Here is a 22,136-nt window from a genome sequence, read left to right as displayed (position 1 = left end):
CTGTGCCAGCGGTGACATGGATGACATGGGTGCCAGGGCTCTGCCACACCACAGATGGCACACACAGAGTACTGGGGCCTGGTTTATTAGTGTCCATGCAGCTGCTCTGATTACTGATCCACATTCTTCACGCGCAGGACCACAGGCACTGAGGTGCAGGGGATCATGCCCAAGTCTGTGATGACCAAATCTACCAGGTCTGGGGGCGTCACATCATAGACCAGGTTAAGAAGCCGTAGGGACTTGTTCTCTGCCCAGCCCCCAAGCTGGGCCTGGCCCTTCCGGAGCACAATCAGGTCATCAGGGTCATCTGCAGAGAGTGGAGAAGCAATCAGGATCGGGAGAGGGACAGCACCTCTCCATGCTGCCCCTGGAGCAGCACACACCACCACCATCTGCCACGTGCCCCCGCCTGCAAGTGACCCCTTGCCCAGGAGGAGGGATGGCAGGGCCGAGCAGCCTGTCGTGGTCCACAGCAGGGACTGGGAGAGGAGGTGCCAGGTGGGGGGAAAGGGACAGAAGCCATACCCAGCTCATTGGAGACAAAAGAATCTGTCTGCACCCGCTCGCAGAACTTGTACGTCTCGCAGCAGACGAGGACGGGCACGTTGTGAGCCTTGGAGACCAGCGCGATCTGCGAGGTGCCCACGCGGGACATGACGGAGCCGTTGGCCAGCAGAGCGTGGGCTCCCAGCAGCACCTTGGACACCTGCCGGGGAAACACAGGCTCTGTCAGCACCTTTGGTCACACTGCAGCCTCCCCTGTCACCGTGGCATTTTCCCTTTGCCAGCATTTCTTCTCCTGGGAAGCTGGAAAGCTTCAGCTTCTCCCTGTTTTGCTGCTTTGGAATGTGATTTGGAGATTGTTCATCCAGCATGTGAATTGTTTTAATTTAATGACCAATCATGGTCCAGCTGTGTCAAGGCTCTGAGGAGTCACGGGTTTCTATTATTCATTCTTCTTATACCTTGTGATGTATCCTTTCTCTTTCTTTAGTATAGTTTTAATATAGCATAATATTATAATATAATATATGATTAATATAACTTAATGTAATATAATGTAATATGATATATGATATAATATATATGATATGAGATGATATAACATAACATAATGTAATATAACATAGTGTAATGTAGTATAATGTGATATATATATAATATGATATAGTATGATATAATATATATGATATGAGATATGATATGATACAATATAATGTAATGTAATATAACATAATGTAATGTAATATAGCGTAATGTAATATAACATAGTGTAATGTAATATAATGTGATACGATATATGATGTAACATACCATAACATAATATCAGCCTTCTGAGCACTTGGAGTCAGATTCCCATCTCTGACCTCGTCCTGGGGGCCCTCACAAACCCCGCATTGCCCGGCCCGGGCAGGCCCCTCACCTCGGGCAGCACGTAGGAGATGGCGTTGATCATGACGTAGGTGCAGTGGATGCCGTGCCGGACCAGGCGGCGCAGCGTCTCGCGGCCCTCCAGGCGCGGCCGGCTGTCCACCACGATCACGCGGAACGCGCGGCCCTGCTTGGCGTGGGCGTCGCACAGCGTCCGGTTCACCAGCGAGGAGCTGCAGGGCGCCCTCCCGTCAGGAGCCGCCCTCCCGCCACAGCAGGCTCCCACCTGGCCACCATGCCACCCTCATCCCCATACCCACCCTCATCATCCCCACTACCCACCCTCATCCCCATACCCACCCTCATCCTGGTGAGTGCTGCCCCTCCAGAACCCTTCTGCCACGATGGCTCCCAGGGCACGTCTCCCTGCCCTTGCACAAGGACACACACTGGGAAAGGTCTCAGCCCTCCCTGGAAGCTGCACTGACCTCCCTGTCTGTGACAGCACAAGGGACTCTGCCACTCCACACCCTCTCACCACACTCCTGGCCTGCACTGGCCTCCTGCCCCTGCTCCTTGCTCTGCCCAGCATACACAGCATACCTGGACTCCTGCTGCAGCAATCTCTGGTTCTTTTCCCCACCTCTACTTCTTGGGATGCAAACTCTGTATTTTTGCTTCCTGACATTTGACTTTTGTTGCAGTTTGTTTAAAATCCAGTGAACAGCCCTGGCTGTTCTGTAAGTGCCCTGGGTGGAGGGAGCTGTGGCTCTGGGGTTCTTGGAATCCAACTTCACACCAGGTAGGACAGTGCTGAGCCCTTGCAGGACCAGCACAGCTTCACCTCCCACACTGCTCCATTCCCTGCTCCTACCCCATGGGATCAGCTGCCTGTGCTCCGTGCTCACCATCCATACACCAGGATCACGTCGTGGTCATTGATCTTCTCAAAGGCAGACCTTGAGATGGCCTCAGCTGCCAGGACAATCTTCTCTCGCAGGTATTTGTCGATCACGTCCTGGAGCTTCTCCTTTGCCTGGGGAGAGACATCACATACAGATTTTCTTGCTCTCAACATCTCCCTGATTTGAGCCAGGTCAGCATCAGGCTCTTCCTCCTAGCAACAAGCTTTCAATTCCACTGCAGCACTTTCTGAGTCTGTATCCCATCCCTGCTCAGCTCCTTCACCCAGGGCCTGGAGCCTGCCATTGAGCAAGGCCACTCACCTCATCCTCTCTCAGGGTGTCAGGCAGGCATGAGATCTCCTTCTTGAGGAACTTGATGGCATTGCCCATGCTGGCTGAGAGAGGCCGGCACTGGTTCAGGAAGCTGCAGAAGAAATGGGCTTAGCTCCAAAGCAGCCTGGAGGGCTAAGACAGGGAGAGGGAGGGTAGGCAGGAAGGCAGAAGCCTAGGAAAGTCAGCCAAAGTTTGGGTGGACACCAACCCAGAGAGGTGAACAATGGACCACACTCTGCAGAGCTTTGGTCCCTCTGCTCTGGCACTGGAAGCCCTCACCTGATGTGTGGCTTCAGCTTGGCCACCAAGTCCCGTGACAGCTCCTCATTGGGGGGAGTGGAGTAATCCCGGATCAGCTGGGACAAGAAGAAAGGGAGTATGATCTCAGGACACACATGTTGGGGCACCCACATCCTGCACAGCCTGACACGCTGCCCGGAGTGACAAAGGCTGCTCCAGGGACTCAAACCAGCAGTGCCACACAAGGACCCTGCCGTGGCACAACCCAAAGGAAGAGGCTGAGGATGACTGACCACAGACACAGCCCCAGCAGTCAGGGTACAGAACACGCTCCTGCACGCAGCACACAGGCCCTGCTGCCAGGTGGCTGCTCAGGTACCTGTTTGAAGACCTCGAGCAGCGCGATGCAGCGGGCGTTGGAGCCGTTGATGATGCCCTGCGAGTACTGCAGGCCCAGGCGCATCACTGCGGGGTGGATCACTGTGGAGGGGATGCTGCAGGGACCAGGGGGAGGGAGCTGTCAGCACCTCTGCGGCCCAGAACACTCAACTCAATGAGATCCTGCCCAACAACCCACGGGACGGCCCAGGAAGGGGGCTGGCACCAACCTGAGGAGCCAGGCTCACCCCACAGCCCCCTCTCCTGTGGCCCTGCACTCTCCCCAAAGGAAAGATATTGGGCTGTCCCTACTGCCACTCCCCAGAGCGAGCAAAACGTCCCCCACCACTCCATCAGGTGTATCCCACATGCAGGACTATGACACCCCTCCTCCATAGCCATCCTGCAGCCAGGCCAGCCAAAGCAGAGCCCTGGGCTGGGGAGGCCCTGTACCTCATCTGCTGCGTCAGTGGCTTCTTCCGGCTGTACTGGTGCAGGTGGGAGAACAGGTTGACCTTGGTGCCATAGTCCTGCCTCAGAGGTACCTGCAGCCAAGTGTGGTGATGGCTCACCCAGTGCTCTGCTTATTCCAGGGCCACCAGTCACACCCAGCACTTGCTCAGGGCACGCAAAGTTCCCCTCTGCCCTTCAGAGAGCAGGCCCTAGTCCCACCATGTGCCCCCCAGGCCCTCTGCAGCACAGCTGCCCCAGTGTGCAGCCTGTCACCCAGTCCTCCTCCTACCTGCTGCCTCTCCAGCTTCTTGGCCAGCTTCCTCTGGGCAGCAGGGTCATCCACCTGCACATGCTCCGGCAGCCGCTTCACCACTGCAAGGACAGCTCGGATGAGGCCAAGCTGCTTTGGTGCAGCCCAAATTCAGGGAAGGCAGGGCAGCACCCAGGGACAGGCAGAACCCAGAGCACAGATTGATCACACAGGCATCCCCCGTCTGGGCCCACACCAGACCCTGCCATCCTGCTCGCCCACCCTCTGCTCACCACCCCGTGGTGCTGACAGCCTTACTGGACTGGGGCTCGGTGGGGCTCTGCCGGGGCTTGGCCATCGTGGCTGCCTGGCTCAGCTCTGCCTTCCTGGCCTGCTTCTGGGCGCGCTCAGCCTCCTGCTTAGCCCGGCGCTCTGCTCGCAGCTCCGCTTTGCTCTTGCCCCCCGAGGGTTTCTCGCCGTCACCGTGGCCATCAGCCGGGGCGGGGGGGGTCGTGGGCTGAGCAGCTGCTGCGGGAGAGGAGGAAGGGGGAGTCTGTGCCCAGTGTGGCCGGGAGATGCAGCCCAGTGCGAGGGGCAGCCCGCGACAGGGAGAGCCCTCCAGGCCCTCGAGGGGCTCCAGGCCCTCGGCACGGCGCAGCTGACTCGGCACGCCGGGGGTGGGGTACGGCACGCCGGGGGTGGGGTACGGCACGCCGGGGGTGGGGTACGGCACGCCGGGGCAGCCCCGCGCTCCCGGTATTGCAAACCCCACGGCAGCGCGGCCGGCCGAGGGCTCAGACCGGGGCCCGGACCGGGGCTACACCCCAGGGGTCCCGCTGGAAGACACGGCCGGCTCCGGGCGCTGCCAGCCCGGGACAGCCGCGGGCCCGGCCCGGCGCTGCCCCGCTCAGGGCCCCGCGGAGACGGCGGCGCTCACCCCGCGGCTGCCCCGCTTCGGGGGGCGCACCCAGCTCCGCGGGCTCGGCCGACGGCCCCTTCTCGCTCCTCTTCTTCTTCTTCTGCTGCTTCTTCTCCTTCCGCAGCTGCAGCTTCTCCTCCCGGGAGAGCTCCGGCGCCTGTGGGCACACACCGTCAGGCGGTCCCGGCCCCGCTCCGCCGCCCGGCCTCACACCGGCCCCGGCCCCGCTCCGCAGCCCGGCCTCACACCGGCCCCGGCCCCGCTCACCTGCGGTCCCGCCGCCACTGGCGCAGCTCCCTCGGGGTTCCCATCTAGAATTCCGGGAGCGTGAGCGCGGCCGGGTCTCGCCCCGGAGCCAGTCCCGGTGTCCCGGAGCCGGTCCCCGTGTCCGGTCCCGCACTCACCCTCACGCTCCCACTCCGCCATGGCGCCACCCTCAGCGCCCTCTGCCGGCCAGGCGGCGCCACATGAGCGCGCACGTCCGCTCCTCTCCGTGACGCGGTGACGTCACCCCCGGTGCGGGCCGGTCCGTTCCCGGGGCTCCCTCCGGGCCCCGCCCCCCGGTCCCGTCCTGCCGCGGGCACGCGCTGCGGGCGCGCCTGCAGCCGCGGCGCGGCGGGGCCGCTCGGGGCGGGGCGGGCACGGCACGGCGGGGCGGCCCCGGGGCGGGCGGAGCGGGGCGAAGCGGGGCGGGCGAAGAGCGACGGCCCCGGGCGGGGCGGAGCGGGGCGGCCCTGGGGCGGGCGGTGCTGCCGGCCGCGCCATCGCGGGGAGTGCTGGCCCGAGATGGCGGCGGCGGGAGGCGGGTAGCGGGGGCGCGCTCGGCCCGGCCATGCACTTCTCCATTCCCGAGACCGAGACCCGCGCCGGGGACGGCGGCGCCGCCGCCTACGTGGTGAGCGGGGGCCGAGGGAGCGGAGCTGTCCCGCAGAACGGAGCCGCCCCGCGGAGCCGAGTGGGTGGCGCGGCTCCTCGGCCCGGGTGCGGTGCGGCCCCGGTGGGGCCGTGCGGGTCCGCAGCCCCGGCGCGGTGGCGGGTCGGGATCAGGACCGGGAGCGGGACCGGGGCCGGGCGAGGCGGGCAGGTCCCGGCCCGCCGCCATCCCCGGCCGGCGCCCTGTGCCAGGGCCGAGCAGGGATCGGGCCCCGCCGCCCCCGCGGCTCCGGATCGGGCGCGGGAGGTCCCGGAGCAGCCCCGGGGGTGTCCGGACCTTGCCCTGCCCGGTGCCGCGGGCGGGGGCGGGCAGCCCGTTGGGGCCCCGTCCGGTCCCATCCCCAGCTCCGGCTCATCCTGGCCCGCCCGTCCGTCCGTTTGTCCCGGCTTCCTGTTTTGGTCCCTGCGCCGTGAGCGCCTCCGGAGCGGAGCCGGGACGGAGAGCCCAGAGCCCTTCCCGGGGCCGGCAGAGCCCCCAGGCTGCGCGGAGGGTCCGGATCGCTGCTCTCGGGGCGAGGGTGGGCAGCCCTGGGCTTCAACACCCACGCTTGCTCCCCGTGCCCAAATCTCTCTCCGGGACCCTGCGGTGGGGCAGCCCGGTCCCGGTGGGGCAGCCCGGTCCCGGTGTGAGCGGCGATGCAGAGACCTGGCGATCGGCGGGAGCTGCAGTTGCTCAAGGGCCTCAGGAGCAGGCAGCCCTCGAGGCATTTCGTCCTTGTGACCCCCCTGCCCTTTGCCCTCCGCGGCTGCCGAGGCTCCTCGGGCCTGGGGGAGAGCCCGGGGGCTGGGCAGGAGCTGTGCCTGATGGAGAGCCCTGATCTGGGCAGGTGTGGCTGCTGCCCGTGCCACCGCCGTCCCTCCCGGTGCCCCCGCAGCAGCCCCGGGGCACCGGGCTGGTTTGGGTGGGGAGGTGCCCGTGTGAGCCCCAGCCTGGCTGGGCAGTGCTCAGGAGCAGGAGGGCACTGGGGCATCCGTGGGAGGCTGGGGGCTCATGGCCATCCTCGCCCCTCCCAAACTGTGCTGTGGGGGTGGCAGGAGGACAGTGCTGTCCCTTGCAGGGACTCTCTGTCTACAGTGAGCTGCCGGGAGCTGGACCGTGGAGTTGCCAGGTGTTCCCTGTGTATTCTGTGCTCTGCCAGGTGTTTCCTGTGCTCTGCACTCACAGCTGTGCTCTGCCAGGTGTTCCCTGTGTGTTCTGTGCTCTGCCAGGTGTTCCTTGTGTGCTCTGCACTCACAGCTGTGCTCTGCCAGGTGTTCCCTGTGTGTTCTGTGCTCTGCCAGGTGTTCCCTGTGTGCTCTGCACTCACAGCTGTCCTCAGCCTATGGCATCAGCAGGAGCTGAGCCAGAGCTCAGCCAGGACCTGCTCCTTGTGAAGCCCTGGCAGTGGGGAGGGCTGTCCTTGTCCGTGGGGCTGCAGTGTGGCTCTGTGCTCCCCACGGCTGGGCAGACAGGGTGAGACCTTCCAGGTGTCCAGTGGCACATCTCTTGGGTGTGCTCACACTTCCTGAACCACTCTGACCTTTGGCAGGGTGCTCAGGGATATTGCCTTTTCCTGGGGGCTCCCTGGCATCCTGGGCAGCTCCTGGGGTTCCTCCAGCTGGCAGGGGCTGGCTCTGAGTGGCCTCTCTCCCTGCAGGCCTACAACATCCACGTGAACGGGGTGCTGCACTGCCGGGTGCGCTACAGCCAGCTCCTGGGCCTGCACGAGCAGGTACGGGGACACCGGGGCAGGGCTTCTGCTCCTCACATTCCAGCGGGTTCTGGGTGCCGCTGGGCTCCCACGGGGATCAGGGGTGCTGGAAGCTCTCCGCTCCCCTTGCTAGTCCTGGGGATCGGCGAGGGTGGGGACCAGGGCAGCCGCTGTCCCTCGGGGGGCTCCTGCAGCAGCGCTCTGTTCTGGCCCTAGTTAAGGAAGGAATATGGCGCCAACGTGGTCCCAGCCTTTCCCCCAAAGAAGATCTTCACGCTCACCCCAGCAGAGGTAGAGCAGCGCCGGGAGCAGCTGGAGAAGTACATGCAGGCTGGTAAGCTGGGCAGGGCACGGCCCATGGCTTCCTCCCTGCCCTGCCCCGTTCCCTCTGGTGCCTCTTGCACCTCCCAGGGCAGCCCTGGCGTTTGATGGCCTCGTCCCCTGGGTGCCAGCTCCTGCCCCAGCCCTGCCCTGGCAGAGTGGGGCTGTGCAGGGGGTCCCAGGCTGGCCCAGCACGCAGTCTGAGGGTGAGCTGAGGGGCTGCACAAGGGCCAGGCAGGGGTGTGTGTCCCTGTCCCTTCCCACGGGATGCCTGACCGCTCGTGCCCCTCCTGCAGTGCGGCAGGACCCGACGCTGGGCGGCAGCGAGACCTTCAACAGCTTCCTGCGCAAGGCCCAGCAGGTGAGGGCACACCTGGGGCGGCTCTGGGGCCCCCAGGCTGTGTGAGGGGCTGGGGTGCCAGTGCTGTTCCTCTCTGCAGGAGACGCAGCAGATCCCCACAGAGGAAGTGGTGCTGGAGGTGCTGCTCTCCAATGGGCAGAAGGTCAAGGTCACCATCCTGACGTCGGACCAGACAGAGGATGTCCTTGAGGTGCCACAGCTCTCCGGCTGGGTGGGACCAGCCCCTCCTGCTGCCTTCTGGGGTTTCCCACTTGTGTGGGGCTCTCTCAGCCTGGTAGCCCCCCCTGCCCTCCCCTCCCATCTGCCCACCCTGCAGCAGGGCTGACCTGGTGGGGCTGAAAGCTGGGAGCTGAAGTGGGTGTGCTGCAGGGTGTGTCTGGGTCCAGACTGGTGTTTGGGGTCGCTGTTTCCTGGTTGCAAGGAGCCCAGGCCTGGCCACAGGGCAGCAGAGGTGCTGCCTTCCTGCTGTTGGGAGAATGCACATGGGCTGGGTCTTGCCACCATATTTGGAATATATTGGGACTATGCTGCTCTTCCTCCCAGGCTGTGGCCTCCAAGCTGGATCTGCCAGATGACCTGGTTGGCTACTTCAGCCTCTTCCTAGTGAGAGAGACCAAGGATGGAGCTTTCTCCTGTGAGTAGAGCCCACTGTGGTGGGACATGTGCTGTGCCCCTGCCTGGAGTGAGGGCTGTGTGCTTGGGCCCTGCCCTGGCTGGGGGCACAGCTGTTCTCCTGGGGGTACCCTGGTGTTGGGGGCCATGGGGCTCCTGCTGCCCAGAGGTGCTGCTGAGCCCTTGTTTCCCTGCAGTTGTGAGGAAGCTGCAGGAGTTTGAGCTGCCCTACGTGTCAGTGACCAGCCTGCACAACCCTGAGTTCCAGATCATCCTGCGCAAGAGGTGAGTGGGGCAGCATCGGGGTGGTGCCCAGGGCTCCCTTCTCTACAGAGGGACCCTCCCCTCCTGCCATTGCTGCCCAGGGCTCCTGGATCCACACAGGGACCCTGCCCAGTGCTCCTGGATCCACACAGGGACCCTCCCCTCCTGCCATTGCTGCCCACTGATGCTTTGGCCCCCAGGAACGCACCTGAGCATCCCTGACTGTGACACTGGAGCAGGGGTTGCCCTGCTGTGCTCAGCTCATTCCTGCCTTCCCATGGCAGCCGGTTTAGGGGGGAGCAGGGCACAGTGACTGATGGTTAGGGGGGAGCTGGCCAGACCACAGGAGGGTGATTTTCTCCTCACTGCTGTCAGGAAGTGGAGAGCAGGCTAACCCCTGTGGTTCCTTTCCAGCTACTGGGACTCGGCCTATGACGATGATGTGATGGAGCACCGTGTGGGGTTGAACTTGCTGTATGCACAGGTGAGGGTTGGTGTGGCACAGCCAGGTGAGGACAGACACTGTGCAGGGGCTCAGGGGGCTCCGGTCCCAGGTGCTCATCAACCTCTGCTGCCTGCAGACGGTGTCAGACATCGAACACGGATGGATCCTTGTCAACAAGGAACAGCACCGGCAGCTGAAGTCCCTGCAAGAAAAGGTCTCCAAGAAGGAGGTAGGACAGGGAACACAGTGCCACAGCTGGGGCAGTTCTGGCTCTGCACCAGCCCTTCTCCATGTGTGGTACCGGGTGGTGTCCTGTTCCTGGCCCGGGCGGGCGGCAGTGCTGAGCACCCCTGGCCCTGTCTGCAGTTCATCCGCCTGGCGCAGACCCTCAAGTACTACGGCTATCTCAAGTTCGACCCCTGTGTCACTGATTTCCCTGAGAAGGGCTGCCACGTCGTCGTCAGCGCCGGCAACAACGAGCTCAACTTCCAGGTGCGGCTGCCCAACGAGCAGATCAAGGAGGGCAGCTTCAAGGTCACTCGCATGCGGTGCTGGCGGGTCACGTCCTCGGTGAGTGACGCCGGGAGAGCAGGGAGGGGGCTGGGGGGGCACCTCTTCCTAGGAAAGGTGCTGGCTCTGATGCCAGCTTCTGGCCCAGTAGGCCTGGAGAGGGTCTGAGTCATGCTTTGGGGCTGAGGGGATCATTGGTGTGATGACACTGGAGGGGACCTGACAGTGGCAGAGGACTGGTGGGCACTGGGCAGGTGTCCCACACTTGGCTTGGTGCTGCCCTCGAGCTGCACTGGTGTCTGGGGAGCAGCTCCTTCCCCTCTGGAGGCTCCCAGCCTTGCTGTGTGTCCTTGCAGGTGCCCATGAACAATGGCCCTTCGGGGAGCAGCCCAGGGAAGTCCGAGGTGAAGCTGGAGCTGGCTTTTGAGTACCTGATGAGCAAGGACCGGCTGCAGTGGGTCACCATCACCAGCCCACAGGTGGAGCTGCCTGCATGGCGGGCTGGGGGTGGCTGTGAGGGGAAGGGCTGAGCCCTGCATAGGGTGTGGGAAGGCTGTGGGGTGCATAGAGCCCTGTGACACTTCTCCCTTGCAGGCCATCATGCTGAGCATCTGCTTGCAGTCCATGGTGGATGAGCTGATGGTGAAAAAATCTGGAGGCAGCATCCGCAAGGTGAGGGTTGGGGCTGGATGATGGCTCTGGAGTGGGATCCCAGCCTGGCCCTGTGACTTCCTAGGGCCTGGACTGGGTCCTGAGTGCTCCCCTCAGGATGGGGCCAGCATCCCAGGGCTGGTTATAAGCCCAGGGCTGACACGGGGCCCCTGTGGCTGAGCTGAGCTGCTCCTGCAGATGTTCCGACGGCGGGTGAATGGGGCCCTGCGGCGCTCGGACAGCCAGCAAGCTGTGAAGTCACCCCCGCTGCTGGTGAGTGGGACCCTGACCCCCTGGGCAGGGGACACGTGCAGGCACAGGGTCTGATGTGTTGTGAACCAGAACTCACTGCATCCAGAAGAGGCACTGCCCCGTGGCAGGGCTGGGGCAAGCCCAGAGGACAGCAGGGCTGTGGTGCCCTGCTTCCAGAGCCCTGGGAAGGGAAAGAGGTCCTGGACCAACTCAGTGAGCCAGACTCCCTGGGGATGGAGGGCGGCAGGTGGAAGGAGGGGTGGGCGTTGTGTCCCATGACCCTGTGCTGCCCAACTGTGCTGTCCTCACAGGACTCACCTGATGCCTCCTGGGAGCCCATGGCCAAACTCTCGGTGAGTTGTGTGCGGGTGCACCAGAGACCTCAGGCTAAGCGGGCAGGGGAGCTAGGGCTGTCCTCATTACCATCTCTCTTCTCCACAGAGCAAGCTCACTTCAGTCAGCCTGCGTGGGATCAGCCACTCCAGCTCTGCAAACGACGTGGGCGCTAACGACTTCCACGGCAATTACGCCTTTGAGGGCATTGGCGATGAGGATCTGTAGTGCCCCCTTCCCAGGACAGCCCCGGCCTGAGCGAGGGCCTTGCTGAGGAATGTACGACCTGCAGCCAGGTTGCAATCAACGTGCCTCTCACCTGCTACATCCACCTTTCCCTGCTCCCCGGGGCTGGGAGCTCACCCCCAGCCCGCCACTGCCTTCGGGGTGGGGGCAGCTGAACTCCTCCCGCTGCTGGCTCCAGCTGGGAGAGGGCTCGTTTGACCTGAACAGTTGGCCCGGGCAGAGCCCTGGAGCTGCAGTGCAAGGCCTGGCCCGGCCTGGGGGCAGAGCTGCTCCTGTCCCAGCTGGGAAGGCCTGGCCCAGCCTGGGGGCAGAGCCAGGCAGGCTCCATAATGCCAAATTAGCATTTAGGTTTGTGCTCCGAGACAGAGTGCAGTAAGCTGTCTCGGGGGCTCCGCGCAGAGTCCCCTCTAACCCGCTCATAGACGCCAGCATAATCTAGGCTTGTAACCACGTATCTCCTGCTGCTCAGCCCGACAGAGCATTAATGGACAGTAACTGATGTTTACACACTGCAACAATGATTAAAATGGATTCTGATTGGTACCAGGCTGTCTGTTGGGGGGTGGCTGCTGTCCCTCCCCTCTCTGTGCCAGCCCCGTGCTGTCCTCTGTAGCAGAACAAGGCCCCCAGGGTGAAGAGCAGATAACAAAACTGACTGTTTAATGCTTTTATACACAATATAAATTACACCGACCAGCACGGCGACAGCCATGGAACCAGTCCTGTTCCCCCCTCCCCCCTTTTCCCCAAACCCCGGCAGAGGAAGGCTCCGGCAGGCAGAAACAGGCAGCTGGGGTGGCTGGGGATGTGGCCGTGCTGCCACACGGGCAGGGGTCAGAGCCGCTGGTCATCACTTCACCCTGCCCAGGCAGGACAGGGCTGCCAGGGCCCCAGCGTGCCTCTGGGCCTGGTGCAAGGCAGCCCTGAGCCCCCGTGGAGGTGCCCGCCTGTCCTCCCTCCCCCAGGGAGGGCAGGCACCCCAGGCCCCCTGCCGGGCTAAGTGCTGTCTCAGGGCAGGGCCGTGCCCACGGCTGGGGGTGCCAGGAGGGCTTTGGCATTGCGTGGGTTCACCCAGCTCTCGGCCGTGTGGCCGTGGATCTTCTGGTGGCGCTTGTAGTTGTCCCAGTGCCCAGTGGTGTAGGAGCAGTCCCGGCACTGGAAGGGCTTCTCGCCCGTGTGCCGCAGCATGTGCCGCTTCAGGTTCATGCTCTGGTTGCAGCTGTAGCTGCAGAGGCTGCACTGGAAGGGCTTGTCGCCTGAGTGGATGCGCCCGTGACGCTTGAGGTTGGCCAGGTTGCCGCAGGCGTAGTCGCAGAGCTGGCACTTGTAGGGCTTCTCGCCCGTGTGCACGCGCTGGTGCCGCTTCAGGTTGTCCAGGTGGGCGGAGGCGTAGGGGCAGAGCGGGCAGGCGAAGGGCTTCTCCCCGCTGTGCGTCTTCATGTGCCGCGCCAGGTGGTTGGGGTAGTGGGTGACGAAGGGGCAGAGGCTGCAGGCAAAGCCCTTGTCCCCGGTGCCCTTGCGGGGGCTGGCACCCGGCTCGGTGCCCAGCACCGCCAGGCTGCAGCGCCCGCACACCTGCTCGGCCAGGCCCTCGTCCTGAGCGAAGCCGTCGTCCAGCACCAGCCCGCACATGCGGCACGTGAAGGGGAAGAGCAGCTCGGGCAGCGCGGCCGCCTCCTCGCCCCGCAGCCGGGCACAGCCGGGCAGGAAGGGGCCGCTGCCGCTGCCCACGTGCAGGCTCAGCTCTGGCAGCAGGGGCTCTGCAGGACAAAGAGACGGGGCTGTGAGCTGGGTGGCACAGTGCCAGTGAGGACTGGCTCTGTGACGAGCCCCAGTGCCAGCGAGGACTGGCTCTGTGACAAGCCCCAGTGCCACTGAGGACTGGCTCTGTGAGGAGCTCCAGTGCCACTGAAGACTGGCGCTGTGACAAGCCCCAGTGCCAGTGAGGACTGGCTCAGTGACGAGCCCCAGTGCCAGTGAGGACTGGCTCTGTGACAAGCCCCAGTGCCAGTGAGGACTGGCTCTATGATGAGCCCCAGTGCCAGCGAGGACTGGCTCTCTAATGAGCCCCAGTGCCCTGGTGAGCCTGGCAGTAGCTGACTTCAGGTCAGTGGCAGGATCCGTGCCCTGTGCCAGCCCCAAAGCCCCCATGGTAGCTCTCCCCACGTCCCCACAGCCTCCCACCTTTACCTGGGTCCTTGTCCCGCCGGTGTGGCCCCTCGCCCTCAGGCAGGCGGTGGCTGAGCATGTGCCGCTTCAGGTTGCGGCTCTGGTTGCAGCGGTAGTCGCAGGCGGCACACTGGAAGGGCTTGTCCTGGCTGTGGACGCGCTCGTGGCGTTTGAGGTTGCCCAGGCTGCTGCAGGCGAAGCTGCAGCCCGTGCAGCGGTACGGCTTCTCCCCGGTGTGCGTGCGCAGGTGCCGCGTCAGGTTCACCAGCTGGGCAGAGGCGTAGGCACACTGCGGGCAGGCGAAAGGCTTCTCCCCGTTGTGTGTCTTCATGTGGCGCTTGAGGTGGCTGGAGTAGTGGGAGGCGAAGGGGCAGAGCTGGCAGGAGTAGACGATGCGCTGGCTGCGGCCACCCTCGGCGCCGGCGCACTGCAGGCAGCTCTGGCCCAGGCTGGCAGCCAGCTGCAGCCCGCACTGGCGGCAGGGCAGCGCGGCGGGGCCCGGCTCGCCCCCCTCCTCGGGGTCGCTCTCCACGCTCAGCTGCTGGTACCCGGAGGAGCAGTCGTCGTCGCTCAGGGCGTACGCTGGGATAGCGATCTTCCCCACCAGTGTGTCTGCTGAGAACACCGCGGGGATGGGGCGGTGTCAGCCCGGCTGGCCTGGGCACTGCCCCTCTGCCTGCACCCCGTCCCACCCTGGGGCACCCAGGAGGAGCCCACCACACTGTGCACTGCACTGAAGAGCCCCACAGCCACAGCCTGTCCCAACGCCCTGCTGAGGGCCTGTTCTGAGTGTCTCAGGAAACCCTGACACTTCTGCATGGCTGGCCAGGACCCTGGCACCAGGAAGGGTGGGAGGATGGGTGGATCCATCACCCACTGGCACTTCTGGGCCTGGGGGGTAGAGGGTGGTGGGCACAGCCCGGCCCAGGCTGGAGAAAGGGGTGCCCATAAAGCTGCTCTGTGCCCCTCTCACTGTGGCACTGCTCCAGCCCTGGGGGTTGCAGCTGGTCACACTCGCATGGCTGGCACCAGGGAGTTCCAACACCAGCCCCTTCCATCCTGCAAGAAACATTCCCCTGCCCCCACAGAGCCCTGTCCGGTGGCAGCAGGGGGAAGGCTGTGCCAGGCTCTCAAATGGAACTTCCCAGCTGGGCACAGACTCATCCTTCTGCAGCCCCTGTGCTCCACAAGCGCCCCCAGGCTCAGGGCTGGAGGGGCAGCTCAGCAGGACCAGCTGAGAGCTGTGCCCTGCTGGCCCCGTTCTGTGCCTGCCCTGCACCCCTGGGGCCTGTCAGGCTCAGCAGCTGCCCACTGTCCTGGCACCACCCTGGACTGTGCCCCTGCTGCTGCCACCCCGGCTGTGTCCAGCTGATGAGGCTGACCTAAGCTGTGGGATGGGGCAGCCCCTCCAGCCTCCCAAGCCCTTCCACAAGCACTGCTGGAAACACAGACACCAGAAAAGGGCATCCTGCCAAGGCCTGGCTCTTACGGGGTAACTCCTGACCCTGCCCCAAGCCCTCTGCCAAGGGACCCCCTTTCTCCTCAGCTCAGCCCCAGCCACACCAAGGGACCCACCTGTGCCCTCGGGCCAGTCCCACGCTGATGGAACCCCTGTCCCCTCAGGCCAGCAGTGCCACAGCATCCCCAAAACACTGTCCCCTAAAGGGCCGTGTCTGTGCCCACATGGCACAGCTTGTCTGTCCTGCCTGGGTCAGTGGGCTGAGCTAGTCCTGCTCCCGGGCTGAGGCTGAATGGGAGGACAGGAATTCCTGGCGGAATTTGGGAAGGACAGGAATTCCTGGCGGAATTTGGGAAGGACAGGAATTCCTGGTGGAATTTGGGAAGGACAGGTGTTCCTGGTGGATTTTGTCCCCAGACCACCGTCAGGCTCCCAGGGCTGCCAAGCAGCCGTTCCAGGGCAGGGAAGCAGAGCCCTGGGAGCAGCCCCATCCCTCAGTGCCAGAGCAGGACACGGTACAGTCCGGCAGCCGCCGAGCACACGGAGCAGGGCACAGCCGCGGGGGACAGCGGGGGGACGGGCACGGGGCCGGACAGTCCGTGCCCTCCTCTCTCGCCGTTCCGTTCCCGCGTTGCTCGGTGCCCGGGGTGGGGAGCGCCTCCCGCCAGTCCCGCGAGCAGCTCCCTGGAGCTGAGCAGTGCTCGCTCCTCCGGCTGCCTCGGCCGGGGCTGACCAGGCTCGGGAGCCGCGGCGGGACAGGCGCTGCCCGTGGCACCGGGCCGGGGCGCCGGGGCTGAGCGCGCTCCGTTCGGCCCGCAGCGCCGAGGGGAGCGGAGGAACGGGACCCCGGGGCTGAGCGCTGCGCTGGCTCTGGGATGAGCCCGGCCGCGGGGCGCGGCCCCGAACCCACCGCGGGGACGCGTCGTGCCCGGGCCCCTGGCGGGAAGGAGCGTTCGGGGATCGGTGCCGGGGGTGAATGCCGGGCGGGCGGAACCCACCCCAGGGCCCCGTCGGGGGCCGGGCCTCCCCCGCGAGAGGAAGCTCCGCCGGCGCCCGCGCCGGGCGGGCCCGTGGCAGGGCGGGCCCGGCCGGATGCGCCGAGCGCGGGCCCGGTACGGCCCGGCTGGGCCGCGTCGCCGCCGGCGGGGCTGCCGGAGAGGGGCGGCGTCCCCGCGGGGGCCGCACGCACCTGGCGGTCCCTTCTCGGAGGCCGGGCCACGGCCCAGCAGCAGGTCCCCGGGCAGCACCACCGCCGCTCTTGCCGTCTCCTCGGTGCCATCCTCGGCGTCCGCTGCAGCGCTCCGAGCGCCGCGGGTCCCCGCCGGGCCGCCGCCGCCGCCCCCCGGGCCCGCCGCGCACTCACCCTTCACCGGCTGCGGGTGGCTCTGCTTCCGCCGGGGCATCGTGGCGGGCCCCGGCGCCGGCCCGGCCCCGCCGCCCGCCCGCCCGCGGCCCGCCAGCCGCCCCCGCCAGCCCGGGGCGGCCGCCGCCGCCCCGCCTCGACCGGACACTTCCGCTTCCGCTTCCCCCGGGCGCGCGGGGGCAGGGCCGGAAGCGCCCGCACGACCCGGAAGCGGAGCGGGCGCGTGCGCAGAGGCGGTGCCACCCCCGGCCCCGCCCGCCCCGCGGCCGCGGCATGAGGGGAGCGGGCCCGGGCCCGGCGGGGGCGAGCGGCTGGGACGGGACCGAACACGGCACACGGCACAGGCGGGCAGCGCTCGGGGCTCGGGCGGGACAGCAGCGGCTCCGCCCCTTCCGGCCGGCGGGAGGCGGTGGCAGCGGCGGGACCGGGACCGGGACTGGGGCCGGGGTCGTTGCCGCTGCCGGTCTCTGCGCCCCTTCAGGGGCGGCTACGGCTTTTTCCCCGGTGCCCTCCGGGTCTGGCCCCGCCGAGCAGCGGCGCGGAGGGCAGCCCCGGTGAGTCCTCACCGGTGTCCCCGCGCGGTCACACCGGGGACACCCGGGGCTTGGCCTCTCGCGCGCTGGGCTCGAGCGCCGCTGGCTGGCCGGTGCCGCCGTGCTCTGGCCGGTCCCGAAGGAGGCCGGTGCAGCCCAGCCGTGTCCCCGGGCTGTGCCATCCCCACCCGCGCCACTCGCGGAGCTCTCCCGGTGGCTCCGCTCCGCCTCCGGGCTGCGTGAGCCGCGCTCGGCCCTTCACGGATCGCCGCTGTCCCTTCGCAGGTCCCACGGGCGCTGCGGGTGCCGGGCTGGGCCGTCCCGGGGAGCCGTGGCCGTGCTGTGCTGCCAGCGATGATTCCCCGCTGACAGGTACGGCCCTGGCCGTCTGTCGCTCCCCGGTCACCGCGGAGATCCCGCCGCTGCACGGCTGCCCCTGGCCTCTCCCCGGGAAGCGCCGTGTCCCCTGTGGGGATGCAGAGCCCCCCGGTGCCCGGCCCAGCAGAGCAGGTGTGCTGGGGCTCCTCAGCCTCACCCGAGTGTCGCTGGTTCTGGCCCTGGCACGGGAGTGCTCCGTGGGCTGTGGCAGCGCTGCTGCGGTGGGGAGGAGGGCAGGGGCAGCTTTGGGGTGGACAGAGGGAAGGACCACGGGCAGGGAGTGTGCTGTGGCCATGGATTTGTGAGCTCTAAGCGAGGGAAATGGACACATTTACCTCACTGCAGGAATTGCCGGGCTCCTGGTCACTGAATGAACTGGGTCCCTCGGCTAGTGAACTGCAGTGAAAGGTGCTTTAGCCATGTGTCACCCTGGGGAGGGGCTGGGTGTGAGTGTCACCCTGCCCTGTGCCTGGGCTGGCTGTCTCGGCGTTGCCACTCTCTTCCCCACGCTGGGGATTTGGGAGCTCCGTGGTTCCTGGACCCATCATGCAGAGCTGAAGGAGGCAGGATGGTCCTGCACTGAGGGGCAGAACAGGCTCGGGGGCTGTTCCAGGCACAGGCTGGCTCTCAGTTCCTCTCTCTCTGTTCCTCTGCAGGCTGAGCGGCACCGACTGCGCCTGGGGATGGCTCCGCTGCCGCCCGTGGTGAGGCCCGGGTAGGAGCCGGGCCATGGGGGCTGCAGCCGGGCCAGCTCCTCCCCGCTGCCCTCCGTAGCTCACGGCAGCCCTGGCCACCCCGGCGGGCCGCCATGGAGCAGCCCACGCGTGTGCCCGGGCCCCGCCGCCTCCTGGGCTGCTTCAGGAGGAAGCCACAGCCCGTCGTGGGGGAGACACCGCCAGAACCGGAGCCGCCGGAGCCCGAGGAGCCCCGGGTGGTGCTGGCCCTGGGCGAGGGCCGGGCGCTGGAGGAGTGTCCCCTGTGCCTGCTGCCGCAGCCCCCCGAGGCGTTCCCCAGGCTGGGCTGCTGCTCGCACCGCTCCTGCCGGGGCTGCCTGCAGCAGTACCTGCGCCTGGCCGTCACCGAGAGCCGCGTGCCCGTGGCCTGCCCGCACTGCCCCGCCGCCATCCAGCCCCACGACGTGCACCGGCTCCTCCCCGAGCCCGCCCTCCGCGACAAGTACGAGGAGTTCCTGCTGCGGCGGCTGCTGGTGGCGGATCCCGGAACCCGCTGGTGCCCTGCCCCTGACTGCAGGTACCGCAGCACGGGCGGGAATGCGGGGCGGGCCCCCTCCTGCGGCAGCCGGCCCTGCCCGTGTCCTGTGAACCCTTCCCAGGCTGGGCTCCCATCCCTTTGTCCTGTCTTGGGCCGGCTGTGCCCGGGAAGTGTCCAGTCCTGGTCTGGCTGCAGAGCCTGTGCAGCTCTGTCTGCCAGGGCCGGTGCCTTTGGCTGTGCCAGGTACTCTGTGAGCCCCAGGGCTGAGGCTGCTGGACATGGTGGGAGCACAGCTGAGGGTGGGTCCCAGCTCTCCTGAGCCAGGGCTGTGGCTCAGCTCAGTGCAGGACCAGGGCTGGCACGGCCCAGCCTGGCTGTGTGGGAAGGGGTGCCCTGCTCTCCCCCAGCCCCAGCTGGTGCCTGCTGTGCCCCAGCCCCTGCTGCCTTCTCCCCGCAGCTACGCTGTCCTTGCCCATGGCTGTGCCGAGTGTCCCCGCCTCACCTGCGGCCGTGAGGGCTGTGGCACCGAGTTCTGCTACCACTGCCGGCAGCCCTGGCACCCCGAGGGCCCCTGTGCTCCACCGACCCCCGGCCTGGCCACGCCCTCAGCACAGCCCGAGGAGCCGGCCCACGGTGAGGCCACCCTGGACAGGGGTGGGAGCAGCAGGGCTGGGGTTTGGCACAGCCCTGTGCCCCTGTGCCTCTGTGCCTCCTGCCTGGGGGGCTGCTGCAGCCAGGTTCCAGCCAGAGTTCCCTCTGCTGCATCTCACAGCCCCGGTGTAGAGGGACCTTGGCTCCCCCCATGATTCCTGTGGGATGGGGAAGGCTGGGATGCATGCACACTGGGACAGGGACAGGCTGGGATGCATGCACACTGGGACAGGGACAGGCTGGGATGGATGCACGCTGGACAGGCTGGGATGGATGCACACTGGGACAGGGACAGGCTGGGATGGATGCACACTGGGACAGGGACAGGCTGGGATGGATGCACGCTGGACAGGCTGGGATGGATGCACACTGGGACAGGGACAGGCTGGGATGGATGCACACTGGGACAGGGACAGACCTGGGATGGATGCACACTGTTCTGTCCTGCTCCCCCATCCCATCTTGTCTCCCCCCAGCTGAGGCTGAGGACATCAAGGTCTGCCCTCGCTGCAGCGCCTTCATCATGAAGATCAACGATGGCAGCTGCAACCGCATGAACTGCACGGTCTGTGGCTGCCTCTTCTGCTGGCTCTGCTTGCAGGAGATCTCTGACGTGCACTTTCTGAGGTCAGTGCAGGGCCATGGGGGCTGGGGGCTCTTACAGGAGCTGGGGGTCTGTGGGACTGCCCTGGGCCGAGGCTGGCAGCTCTGACAGGAGCTGGGGGGTCTGTGGGACTGCACTGGCCGAGGTTGGGAGCCCTGACAGGATGGGGAGCTGGGATGGGGGCAGCCAGGCCCTGCCCCAAGTTTGGGGTTAGCCAGGGGGAGCAGGGTGCTCTGTGCTGCTGGCTCTGGCAGGGCTGGGGCTGTGGGAGGCAGCTGGAGCTCAGGGTTGGGGAGCCTGGCTGCCAGCTCTCAGGTGGGCTTGTGGATGTCCCTGACGTGGGCCCAGGCTGTGCTGGTCTCTGCTGCCACTCGCAGAAGCCGTGGCTCAGCCCCGCTCTGTGCCCACAGCCCCTCTGGCTGCACCTTCTGGGGGAAGAGGCCTTGGTCCCGGACCCGGAGGATCCTGTGGCAGCTGGGCATGGTGCTGGGAGCACCCATGGTCATCTCCCTTGCTGCAGGCGTTGCTGTCCCTGTCATCACCATTGGGATCCCCATCTACATGGGTAGGAAGGTACTGGCAGCTGTGGCCCTGCTCCCTGCTGAGCCTGGTAGCCCATGGCTCTTGGCCTGGACAGACCTGCAGTGCTCCCTGCTGCCCTCAGCACATCCCTGTGCCACCCCTCACTACCCTCAGCACATCCCTGTGCCACCCCCTGACCACCCTCAGCACATCCCTGTGCCACCCCTGACAGCCCAGTCCTGCCTTGCCAGGGCCTTCTGCTGCCCCCAGCAGCCCCTGCCATTGCAGGTGTGCTCAGCCTGGGGAGTGGGTCAGGGTGGGTGAGGAAGGGTTTTAGATGGGCTTTCCAGGAACACCTGTGCTGTGGTGGCAGTGCTGTGGTGGCTGCCTGTCCCTGGGGAGAGGGAGGGGTGTCTGGGTGGCTGTGGCTGGAGCTCTGCCAGGCTGGGAAGGGTCTGAGTCCCTGGGGCTGTGCCGAGGTCTTTGTAGTGCCCTTCACTTTTCTGTCTTGTCCCCGAGGTGCTGGGCCAGAGCCGGCGGAGCAGCCTCTCCGGGTGCCAGCAGTGCCTCTCTGTCACCAGCAGTGTCCTCCTGTCTCTCTTTGTGTCCCCCATCATAACAGCTCTCACTGTGGGTGAGTGCCGAGGGCCCTGCCCACGGTGGGGGTGGCACCGTGGGGGATGTCTGGGGCCAGCAGGGCTGGGCTGGGCTGGGCAGTGACCCTTTGTGTGCCCACAGGTGTCGGCGTGCCCCTGGTGCTCACCTACGTGTATGGGACCGTGGTGCTGTCGCTGTGCCGGAGCCGCTGGGGCTGCAGGGGCGGCCGCGCGCCCGGCGACCTCGGCGTGGTGGAGATGGACAACCTGGCCAAGCGTGGGTCCCGCAGAGCTGGCAGGCCTGGCCTGTGCCCTCCTGTGCAGCGGGGCAGTCCGTGGCACGGCGTGCTCTCTCTCTCTCCGCAGTGAACGAGCTGTGGTCGGCGCTGCCCAGCCCCAGAGCAGCCGAGGACGGAGCTCCGGACGCCGCCGCCTCCCTCTCCCTGCCCAGCAGCGGCCGCAGCCCGCGCCCGGCACGGCCACAAGGGGACAGCCAGTCAGCCAGCACGGTGGCCCTCGCTGGCAGCATGCTGAGTGAGGGCCAGGACACCTCTGACAGGTAGGCAGGGTGCCGAGGGGCTGGGGGTGGCACATCCCTTCAAACAGCGTCCCTACTGTGCTGGGCAGGGATGGGGCTGTTCCCCTTGGGGCCGCTGCCCTCAGGCCGGTGTCTGTCTGTCTGTCTGTCTGCAGGGAAGGCGTCACCATCGAGGTGGAGGTGTCGGTGGAAGCGGTGCCACGTTCTGCCCGGCAGCAGAGCCTCAGCAGTGCCCTGTCTGGGCAAAGCCTCTCTGGGGACTCCCTGGGAGCCACCAGTGACAGGGGCAGCTCCGTGGGTGTCCCTGTGGAGTGATGGGGGTCTGAGGGGGAGAGTCCTGATCCACACACGGGCCCTGTGCCCTCCTTGGCAGAGCCAGGCCCCCTCTGCCAGCACACCCAGCCCTGGGAGCTGGGTCCTGGGCGGGTGCCAGCTGCACCCAGCACTGCTGCACCCTGCACTAGCCCTGTCCACCCCTTTCCCAGAGGCACCACTAGGAAATAAAGCTGCTCTGCTTTCTTTTCACTAGGAAATAAAGCTGCTCTGTCTCCTGTGGCAAAAGTCCCCTGACAGCACGGCCCCCTGGCAGCCCACTGGTGTGCACGACAGGCGTCACATCTGACCTGGGTGAGGAAGAGGC

General features: G+C 66.2%; 5 protein-coding genes across 9 annotated transcripts; 3 read left to right on the top strand and 2 right to left on the bottom strand.

Annotated features, from left to right (window-relative positions):
• Positions 1-69: 69 nt before the first annotated feature.
• Positions 70-5,520, bottom strand: EIF2B4 (eukaryotic translation initiation factor 2B subunit delta). 4 transcript variants are annotated; one of them, XM_071417227.1, is made up of 13 exons: positions 5,257-5,519; positions 5,120-5,163; positions 4,871-5,009; positions 4,252-4,461; positions 3,973-4,055; positions 3,684-3,775; positions 3,232-3,346; positions 2,892-2,968; positions 2,601-2,703; positions 2,283-2,410; positions 1,427-1,607; positions 529-709; positions 70-310 (listed from the first exon to the last, which is right to left on the bottom strand). In XM_071417227.1, exons 1-13 carry the CDS (start codon positions 5,276-5,278, stop codon positions 111-113), a joined length of 1,575 nt encoding a protein of 524 aa, XP_071273328.1. In that variant the 5' UTR covers positions 5,279-5,519; the 3' UTR covers positions 70-110. The 4 variants fall into 4 exon arrangements, with proteins under 4 accessions (XP_071273328.1, XP_071273327.1, XP_071273326.1 ...); XM_071417226.1 differs by having other exon boundaries at positions 4,252-4,458; positions 5,120-5,520; XM_071417225.1 differs by having other exon boundaries at positions 5,120-5,517.
• Positions 5,521-5,564: 44 nt separating this feature from the next.
• SNX17 (sorting nexin 17) lies at positions 5,565-12,014 on the top strand. The gene is made up of 15 exons (XM_071417235.1): positions 5,565-5,747; positions 7,423-7,497; positions 7,693-7,810; positions 8,094-8,158; positions 8,238-8,348; positions 8,702-8,792; positions 8,968-9,055; positions 9,449-9,518; positions 9,616-9,708; positions 9,846-10,049; positions 10,346-10,468; positions 10,584-10,661; positions 10,839-10,913; positions 11,204-11,245; positions 11,334-12,014. The coding sequence occupies exons 1-15, from the start codon at positions 5,685-5,687 to the stop codon at positions 11,451-11,453; spliced, it is 1,416 nt and encodes a 471-aa protein (XP_071273336.1). The 5' UTR covers positions 5,565-5,684; the 3' UTR covers positions 11,454-12,014.
• Positions 5,754-7,414, top strand: LOC139584892 (uncharacterized). The gene is given in 4 exon segments (XM_071417242.1): positions 5,754-6,818; positions 6,821-6,964; positions 6,995-7,036; positions 7,067-7,414. Coding segments are annotated over 4 exon segments (759 nt in total). The 5' UTR covers positions 5,754-6,421; the 3' UTR covers positions 7,243-7,414.
• An 89-nt stretch (positions 12,015-12,103) lies between the features above and the next one.
• Positions 12,104-16,737, bottom strand: ZNF513 (zinc finger protein 513). Its single transcript, XM_071417222.1, is given in 4 exon segments — positions 12,104-13,231; positions 13,662-14,252; positions 16,289-16,523; positions 16,525-16,737. Coding segments are annotated over 4 exon segments (1,791 nt in total). The 3' UTR covers positions 12,104-12,479.
• A 135-nt stretch (positions 16,738-16,872) lies between these two features.
• LOC139584885 (E3 ubiquitin-protein ligase RNF19B-like) lies at positions 16,873-22,021 on the top strand. Of its 2 annotated transcripts, none has more exons than XM_071417234.1 (10): positions 16,873-17,016; positions 17,281-17,367; positions 18,030-18,624; positions 19,043-19,218; positions 19,713-19,863; positions 20,251-20,413; positions 20,882-20,996; positions 21,101-21,235; positions 21,325-21,517; positions 21,652-22,021. In XM_071417234.1, exons 3-10 carry the CDS (start codon positions 18,182-18,184, stop codon positions 21,809-21,811), a joined length of 1,536 nt encoding a protein of 511 aa, XP_071273335.1. In that variant the 5' UTR covers positions 16,873-17,016; positions 17,281-17,367; positions 18,030-18,181; the 3' UTR covers positions 21,812-22,021. The 2 variants fall into 2 exon arrangements, with proteins under 2 accessions (XP_071273335.1, XP_071273333.1); XM_071417232.1 differs by having other exon boundaries at positions 17,281-17,505.
• The last annotated feature ends 115 nt before the right edge of the window (positions 22,022-22,136 follow it).

This window comes from Agelaius tricolor, unplaced genomic scaffold, assembly GCF_023055355.1.
Source record: "Agelaius tricolor isolate 1412-34295 unplaced genomic scaffold, bAgeTri1.0.p SCAF_68, whole genome shotgun sequence".
Lineage (NCBI taxonomy): Eukaryota > Metazoa > Chordata > Aves > Passeriformes > Icteridae > Agelaius > Agelaius tricolor.
Note: the sequence above shows the minus strand (reverse complement) of the source record. Positions and strands in the feature narration are given on the sequence as shown.